The following is a 9,435-nucleotide window of genomic DNA, read 5'->3' on the forward strand; positions in this document are numbered from 1 at the left end:
AAGTAATTTTTTGACTGTTTCCTGTCACATTCTGCTATCTTTATTTCCCATTGAAGTGATATATTGTAAAACACAGTTCCTAGAGTCTGGTGGTCTCTGATTAAAAGCAAAAACATAAAAAATACACATATTTTAACTGCCATGTTAGTATCTGTGTATACTTTTGTATATTCAAAAGCATGTGTCGATTGGGCAAGTTTGGGATAAAAAAAAAAGATCCCTACCTACCTCCCGGTGTCGTCACTTAACATTCAAAGGCGTAACGCATGATCGTTCCCTAAGTCAAAAATACCCCCCCTATTTTGCGCGGTTTCAAGAACATTTTCGTCATTTTTTACCCCTATTTTACACGAAAACAGGTACAAATTAGTCTTAAAAAATGCCCCTATTTTTTGCATTTCAAGTACACTTTTACAAAAGTACCCTTTTTAACATTTCAAGAACACACACAAAAACACTTGTTCTGATTCATTGTCTTTTCTGAGGAGAACTCTGTTGTCCTTTTAATATATAAATGAGGAAAATAACAGAAAAATATATACAAATACATCCAATAGGATGCATCATGTGTTTTATGATACAGTTATCAACAATGTAATCGTTCCTCCCGTGTTTTTTTGTTTTAAAATAAAGCTTGAATGTGACCAATACATAAACTGACTGACAAAAATTACGAACTCTGGCATTTGCCACGAATTCCCTCACTCAAACCACTATATCAGCCCCATCTTTAGATATTTTCAAGAAAAACCTCTAGCTTGCCGGTCACCCTGCTGACACAACTTCAGAAGGTTCAGAATTCCTTTATGATCAGGTGCCATTTCGAAGAGTTTGTGGCCTGGTTTGTGGGTACCCAGTTTGTCAAGGCTCCGGAGGCCGGGCACGTCATTAATAAAGCCGATGAAAAAAGTCCCATGGAATCAGCGGCCAAACTGGGTAAGTTCCCAGTGACGTAATCGGTGTAAACAAACCATGAAACTGTGAGTCGAGCATGTTGCTGAATATTTAGGCCGGATATTAGGAAGGCAAAAAAGTTTCACAAAAGTGAAATCCGGAAGTAAATTGAGCGAGAAATGGTAAGATTTCTTGGGATTTCAACATTATCATGATTCACAAAAATATACCCTATTTTTTAATTTTGAGTACACCGTCGTCAAAAACAACCCTATTTTTTAAACATCGCGAACATAAAATGTTCGCGAACATAGTTTAAAAATAACCCCTTTTTTCGCGAAATTGGGAACGATCATGCGTACACATAGTCAATGTTAAGTGACGACACCGGGACCTACCTACTCTAATTTTTTTTTATCTGACACCAATCAAATAATTTTTTTAGGCCTAAGTGTAAAATGTTGCTTTGGACCTGTACCTGTAATTCACCATCAGGGGTAAGATAATTTTAGGGATCTGCTGACGACCACTTCAGCAGTAGGTATCAAAGTCGCTACTACAGTTTGTCCACTCTGAAGTTCAAAGTGACAACGCGCGCGTATACAGCGCATAAACAGTGCGCAGTGCTGGGTCTCTGCTGCAGGTATGCGTGCCTTCGAAGTCGGCACAATGTGTGCGTCCGCATCTGTACTTTGTACTTCAGAGTAGACTGACTGTACCTGCCATCAAGTGCACTTACCAGGCTCCCATAGGGCACATTTCTCACACATTCAGCATTGTACACACTGCTGATCACATAGTACATGTATACGATGGTGGATGCGTGTAGGGGTATGGCGACCATTGACTTGATAATAAGTGTACCAATATGCAGTGTGTGGCATTTTGTTAGAAAGCTCTGTAGCGTGCAAACGATAATCAGCCAAGTTTCAAAGCTAGTATGTTCATACAAATGGTGACAGGTGACAATGTATCAATTGTTTCTTTAGTTTTAAAAGCTGTAAAAGGATTAAATAAGTTGCATCAGAATTTGATTTTTCCACAATGCTTTTTTGTAAGGTCCCTGTATGGATTGACTGTTTAAAAGTCTAGAGAAAAGTGAACCCATGCAAAATATGAAGAAAAAAAACAGTTCTTGAACTGTATACATGCACAGGGAGTCAAATTTCAAATTGCTTCATGATTTAAAGCTTCGCCTAATGAAATGCACACTAACTCATCAAGAGTAAAAATACCATAGGCATTGTATTCCTTGAGGCAGAGAGACAAGATGAAAAGAATTTGACATAAAAATCGCCAATATCCATTGGCGTCTCTGATCGGCGCAGAGCTTGATTGCAAGTGTAAATAAACAAACAGGCAGGCGAGGGCAACCAAAGTCATCATAGTCTTGCTCGCACTTACGTAGTTTGTGGGAGGTGTTGCGTGAACTTGCAAAGCCAATTATCATATTAGTTGGAAGTGGGTCTAATCCACTTTGTTATGAATATCAATGCACATTGCTTGTTTGAAGGGGACAACCATCTCTCTCCTCATGTAAAGTGTACTGAGGTTTGCGGATCAACGTTTAGGCGTTGTGCCTGTGTGTAGCACCCTATAAATCGCTGCACTTTTTTGTCTTCATCTTTGCTTAAAGGCCGCTCCAAATATCTGGAAAACATATTAGATTGGGAGCTGTGTAAAGGTTGGTGGTATAGAGGTGGAAATTGATTTGATTATATTTTAAGCCTACTTAATTGTGTTGCCCTTGTAAGTTTGCCTGGTCAACTGGATGGGTCTTTAAGGCAACGTACAGCTACAACATTTATGTGAAAATTTCGCATCATTTTTTTTTCAGGTCAACCTGGATGGGGTATTGCGTGGTACGTGGACGGTTTCATCATACCAGAAATCACACTGAAACGGAATGTGACGTACACGTTTACTGTGAACGGAGGCAGTGATGAGACTATACAAGCAAGCTATCATCCATTCTATATTACCAATGATGAGGAAGGAGGCTATTTCCAGAAAACTGCAGAGGAACAACAGGTAATATTGTTGTTGGGCAGGAATGTGCTTTTGGTCCGTGAACATATGTTTAAAACAAAACTGCCAACAGGTTACATAGGAAGTTTTGCTTTAAATATGTTCAGGGGCCAATGACACATATGAGGTTTTTCCTGCCCAACAATGTGACTCGATTTAGAGGATTCAGTCCAGGGTCTTAGCTAGGATTTGTCAAGTGCCAGTCGTTTTCACTCAAACTGCCTATTCAAAATCTGCCTCTGCAAACATAAAATCAGACCTCTGCACCTCCTGGGAGTTCAGTCCTTTCAAAAAGCTATTGCTATAGCATTGATTTATTCAAGTATGGTCTTGTTTTGACTTATTAAAGCAATATTTTTATAATTTAGCATATATTTTGTATGTCACAGGTATTAATTTTGCCTGTCCCAGGACCAGATTGCCCGTCCAAAATTCCGGGTGGCTATCTAAGACACTGATTCAGTCTAATATCATCAAGTTTCAATTTTGATATGTTCATTACCCCCCCTTGGGGACAAATTTCTTATACCAGTATCAATCTTTGTCAATTTAGAGCTTTTGGTAGCAAATGCGGTATCAAATTGGAGCTGACAAGATGCAGCACACAATTGTGTCAATCAAATTGTCATAAGGCCAAAAAATTAAGTTTGTTTCCTGGAGCGCGCGCGTATTTCGTTTTTGACGGCTTATTGTGCGCATTTGAATTTTTTTCACTTCCAAAGTAAAAAAACAGAAGAAAAAAAATGGAAAAATTGCAAAAAATAATATAAAACACTACTGGAGTAAACATTTACACATTACACAACAAACGAGCATAGTGTAAAACTACTGCAGGTTGAAAGTGGGTCATAAATATACTTGAATATGAAGAAATATGATTTGTTTTTGTGTGTGTCGGAGAAACCCACTGTAAATTCCCATTCCAATTTGCAGTGAAAAGGGTATTTTTTTCCTTTTCAAGACATGGATTAAAAAAAAAAAAAGAAAAAAGAAACACATTTCGCATTTGACTTTTTTGAACTGCTACAGGAAACAAACATGTTTTTTTTTTGCCTAACATGACCCGGTTTAGATTTATGACTGGTTACGGAAGTGAAGAGTTTCTCTTTGTGTTGTGTTTTTGAAGAGTTCTGATGCAAAACAGGATATACGCCATTTTCCAGCAGTTTGCATCAAGGCCACAAACATCTGTTCTATAATACAAGCTTTTAATTAACACCCTACTTTCAAATGGAGTCACCCCATGCAGGTAACCCCATTTGAAATTTACACTCCCTGTGTGTAAGATTAAGGCCATGTCTTCCATAGGGGGTGCAAGGATTTCAACTGGAATAGTTTAATTGACATACATGTAACATGAAACTTCGGAGCTATTACCAAATAGGGTGCAACTCTACTAGTCTCATTACAAGACTGTCCTACCCCAACCCTAGACCCTTACCCTAAACTCTGTAAACAAGAGACTGGACTCCAAGTCTAGCACATTCTACCCAGTTCGGTAATTGTGCCGAAACTTCATTACGTTATCTCAGTGATTATAGACCACTTGACATGTGATGTCATTGCCCGGCAGTATGCGCGCGAATTATGGCAATTTCCATTTTCTTTGCCCTGCAGTGTGCGTACGCATTGTAGTTTGCTCAGGGCATGTGCATTTTAAATCGCCCACCACATTTCATATAGCACAAGAAAGCCATTGAACAGTGTAGTGGTTCGTTCGAGCATATCGATAGACGAGTCCTTCACTTTTGTTGATAAACAATGATGTTAAGTGGTCTATACCTGGTCTCTAATAATCCTATATATGTGAAAATGTAAAGTTTGTCAATATCATATGTCGTCACTGGGCGGGAAAAAACCTCATATGTACTTTTTGCCCCTGAACATGGATGAAGCAAACCATTCAATATAAAGTCTACACCTACAAGGCTTTATCCATGTTCAAGGGCCAAAAGTACATATGAGGTTTTTCCCACCCAGTGACGATGTGTTTGTTTTATTTCATCTTTTCAGGGAGTGATTATCTATGCTGGACCAGTGAGTAAGTACAAAATTAAAGTTACATTTTGTTGTTCACAGAACCTAAAGATTAATTTAAATTTTGGCCTTTTCAGCCAGCGCACAAGCCAAACCATGTGCCAGACACAAGTTATTAACCGGTAATGAACAAGGGTGAGTCGTTATTGAAGCTAAAGATCGTATAATTCACATGATTATTTCATGATGAATGCCAGTTAATCATTGCCACTTGGACTTCCAAAAAGATTGGGGATTTCTCTGTTGATATCATCAAAAAAACTTCAGAATAAAACAGCAATGTTTAGCCAATATACTAAATTCAACTTGTAAGCGTGTATATGCACACAGGTTCCAGGCATGACAAATTTTACGCGCTCACGCTACTGTAAAAGTGTGGATTTATCACAGATTAAGAACGGTTGGCTCCTGTATAAAGGTATTGGAAGAGGTGTTGACAGATATCGATTGATCACAGGTTATAGGTTAGGGTTAGGGTGAAGTTTAGGGTTAATCACTTTGATCTGATCTTATTTACATGTGGATTACTTAGGTTATATATAGGTTAGTGTTAGGGTGAAATTTAGGGTTAATCACGTTGATGTGACCTTATTTCTTACATATGGATTACTTGGGTTAGAGGTTAGGGTGAAATTTAGGGTTAATCACTTTGATCTGACCTTATTTACATGTGGATTACTTAGGTTATATATAGGTTAGCATTAGGGTGAAGTTTAGGGTTAATATAATCATGTCTGACCTTATTTCTTACATATATATGGATTACTTGGGTTATAGGTTAGTGTTAGGGTGAAATTTAGGGTTAATCACAATCACATTGATCTGACCTTATTTCTTACATATGGATTACTTGGGTTATAGGTTAATGTGATTATTTAGGGTTAATCACTTTGATCTGACCTTATTTACACGTGGATTACTTAGGTTATATATAGGTTAGTGTTAGGGTGAAGTTTAGGGTTAATATAATCATGTTGATCTGACCTTATTTCTTGCATATGGATTACTTGGGTTATAGGTTAGGGTTAGGGTGAAATTTCGGGTTAATCACGTTCATGTGACCTACTTTTTTCTTACAGATGGCTCATTGTGTGAGTACCAAAGTATGGGTGCTTATAACCCTGATGACTTTGACACGTTTGAAAAATACCGAGATACATCTTTGAATCGTGTGTGCGACTCTCCTGAAGAACCTGCAACCGTGACATGGACGCCAGATGCTGACACTCCCGATTTGGTTTACTACCACGTAAGTGTATCACATATTGATAAAAATACAACCAAAAAATTAAATGAGTATTTTGTGATCCTTGCATCCTCTTTTTATGACATTTTTCAGTACATATCCACGAAAAAAGCATATTCCCAAAATTTCAGTTGATTCCGATTTTATGCGTTTGCGAGTTATGCATGATTATGTGTATTACACTGCTCCATAGACAATACGTTGTAATTTTGTTCTGGTGCACCAGAACGAAATTCAAATTTCACAATATCTTTGCTAAACGAATTAATCTGCAAGAAATATTTTGTACATATGTATGTACATTGTACATTATGTAGCCAGAGTATTCCAGTGATATAAAAATCTCAACTTTTTTTGAGAAAAGTGGGGGGATGAGGCTGTGGATCACAAAGTGCCCCTTTAATTACCCCCCTTTATTATGAGTCAAAGCCTCGTATGGGAACTGGCTTTGAAAGGTCCCAAATATCTTTTGCATCAAAGATGATTGATGAAGTCCAAATGGAAGTTCCAATTAACAAATATTAATTTCCAGCTAGTATTAATTTAATTTCAAATTACAATGACAAACAATAAGAGAATAAAGGTATTGTTTTTAGCCGCTGTCGTGCATCTATCGTCTTATATAACACTAGATTTCGCGGTTTTCAGGGTCGAGCGGTTCTCGTGATAGGCCTATTTCCGGGGTCCTCCAGAATATGCTTTCCGATGTGCGCACTGTACTCCGCGCACACTCCCGTTGATATTCCGCGATATCGCACCGCGAGCACGCGATAGTGCACATCGCGCGAACGCGATTGCGCACGGACGGACACTCTGTGATTAGTATTATGATGGGCGACATCATTATTTTTTCGCCTTGTTGTTTTACGGCTGAAAACAATACCTTTATTCTGATACTTAAACACTTCAATTCAAATAAAGTTATTAATCATAAGTATACCAAACATTAATCAAATTAAATCCTACATTTTTACAAGGAATTACCTAGGTCTTAGAATCGATCAGTCCTGTTGTTGCTATGCACCTCTGATTGGTTCAAATAGTGTGTACGAGTTTCGTATCAACGCGCACGCGCTGAACCGTGGTGTATTGTGTCATATCACACGGTTTAGAGCCAATAAGATTGCAGGAACTTTCTCAAGTGTTTAAGAATGTAAATATATAGTCACTAATGAGTACCCTATTTTTTTCCTGTACAGTGTTATACTCACAAGTGGCTGGGTTGGAAAATCAACATAGTAGATGACTACACTGATGCATCTCTTCCCTCAACTACTATCTCCATGGTGACTCTTATTGCTAGCATGCTGATAGCGATCATCATGATGTGAGACAGAGACTGATGTTAGGTCATCAACCTCTTTCCTTGAGTACAGGTATTGTATGTTAGTAAATATCTTGCATTGATGCAGAAACAAGTTCACTTTTTGGTATATTTTGAAAGCCTTTTGCCAATTTAATCAAGAATTCATCATCATATACCAGTGCCCATTCTCAACGCTACTGTACATGTTCCAAAGCAGGCATAGTGTTGTCACTGTTGTGCCCACATCTGGTGAAGCAGTTGGGAGAATGCTCAGTGTTGCCAACTGGCATGATGACTTATTCTCGGTTAAACTTACATTTATAAATAAAATAACAAATATAAACAAAGAGACCCTAAAGGCCGAAAACGAAGTTTGTCCCTCAGACCTACCCACATAAGTATGAAAGCCAATGAGTTTTTTTTACAGAAGCCTTTTTTAAAGTTATAAATAAACAAAAAAGAGTGACTGCATAGAGGCAAAAGAACTTGGAAAAGTGGGTTTAAAACACAATCATGAATAATAATAATTAAAAAACATGTAGTACATAGCTTTGTTGCAAAATATTTGATTTTGCATAAGAAATAGTACTTTATCCTATCCATGCGCAGGGTCACATATGAATATTACATGGTAAAAATGTATAGGTTATATATTTTTGTAAGATTGATATTTGTCATAGATTTTTTGTGTAGTGAAATGTTTTATATTATTGTCTTTCTGCAAAGGCTTTCAAGATTTACCGAAGTGAAGTGAATTACTAACGACTAGCTAGTGCCTAAATTGTATACTTTATATCATACCACTATTTTCCAATTTGTAGTCAATGTCTTTCCATATATCTTATGGTGCTAGAACCATTATTCAATCTAGAGGCTCAATTTGATTACATTATGTTGAACTTCCCTTAAAAAGTTGGACCACTTTCACCAGCATTCAAAGCCAAAGTTACTGGTAATTGATAATTTGACCAAAAAGGAACAGTTATGACTGATTGATAGGTAAGTTCCGGCACAAGGCCATGTTAAGTAACTATATTGGTCTAACATTGCCCTTAGCTACTTGTTATCTGGTTACCTCAGTGAAAGATAGAAAAAATCCCAGTGGGATTTCTAACTTGTGTTCGACTTTTTAAAACCAATTTTAAAATGCAGTCCAATCTCCCGTATCCGGACCTCATTTAAACAGAGCTCTCTGTTATCCGGACATGTGATCTTAATAGAAAACATGTTTTTAATACTTTGAGACCTTGATTTCATGCGCTGTTGCATTTAGAAGGACATAACTCAGCACTCAAATACCATCTTTCATTGTTATTACCCCATTTTGACTAATTATTTTGCTGTCTCATTGTTAGCACTTCAGAAGTTCAATGCAAAAATATATATAATTCAAAATTAGAACAAAATTTTTAACTTCAACACAACTTAAATTTGATCTCTCAAGTTACCTGGAGTGCTTTCACAGTATATACCAACTGCATCCTCAGCTGGATGTTATGGCTCTGATGATTTATGGTTTGACAACCTTGGGATGATGTCACAGCGTTTTCCTTGTCCCCTGGTGCTCCTGGGTATGAGAATATATTACATATAATTCACTTATCCGGTTAATGCTTGCTTCCATTATGGCCAGGTAAGAGAGGTTGGACTGTAATGACTTTTTTTTCTACAACCTGTTGCCTTGTCACAATTGCCTATCATTTGATGAAACTTCCTGTGGCACATGAGAGCACCTCAGACCTATCAAATTGTATTCTGAATACGAAGCATGTCTTTCTGATATCAAATAATTTTCATTTTTTGAAAATCACAATATAATACAAATTTTATGACAAATTATAAATATTTGATATTTTTCGAATTTTTGATATATAACAGTCCTCGAAGTAAATTTTATAAATCTAATGATATATTCTTAAAGTGT

The 9,435-nt window shown here is 37.1% G+C and overlaps 1 protein-coding gene across 1 annotated transcript in view; it reads left to right on the forward strand.

The window, feature by feature from the left end:
- LOC140162847 (protein Skeletor, isoforms B/C-like) overlaps window positions 1-9,223 on the forward strand; it is a 31,311-nt gene extending 22,088 nt beyond the window's left edge. Inside the window, exons 10-13 of the mRNA XM_072186157.1 lie at window positions 2,732-2,925; window positions 4,936-4,963; window positions 6,039-6,208; window positions 7,405-9,223. Coding sequence (XP_072042258.1) covers window positions 2,732-2,925; window positions 4,936-4,963; window positions 6,039-6,208; window positions 7,405-7,536 — 524 coding nt within the window. The 3' untranslated portion in view covers window positions 7,537-9,223. The remainder of the gene's footprint in view (window positions 1-2,731; window positions 2,926-4,935; window positions 4,964-6,038; window positions 6,209-7,404) is intronic.
- The last annotated feature ends 212 nt before the right edge of the window (window positions 9,224-9,435 follow it).

Source organism: Amphiura filiformis, chromosome 10, assembly GCF_039555335.1.
Source record: "Amphiura filiformis chromosome 10, Afil_fr2py, whole genome shotgun sequence".
NCBI classification, from domain to species: domain Eukaryota; kingdom Metazoa; phylum Echinodermata; class Ophiuroidea; order Amphilepidida; family Amphiuridae; genus Amphiura; species Amphiura filiformis.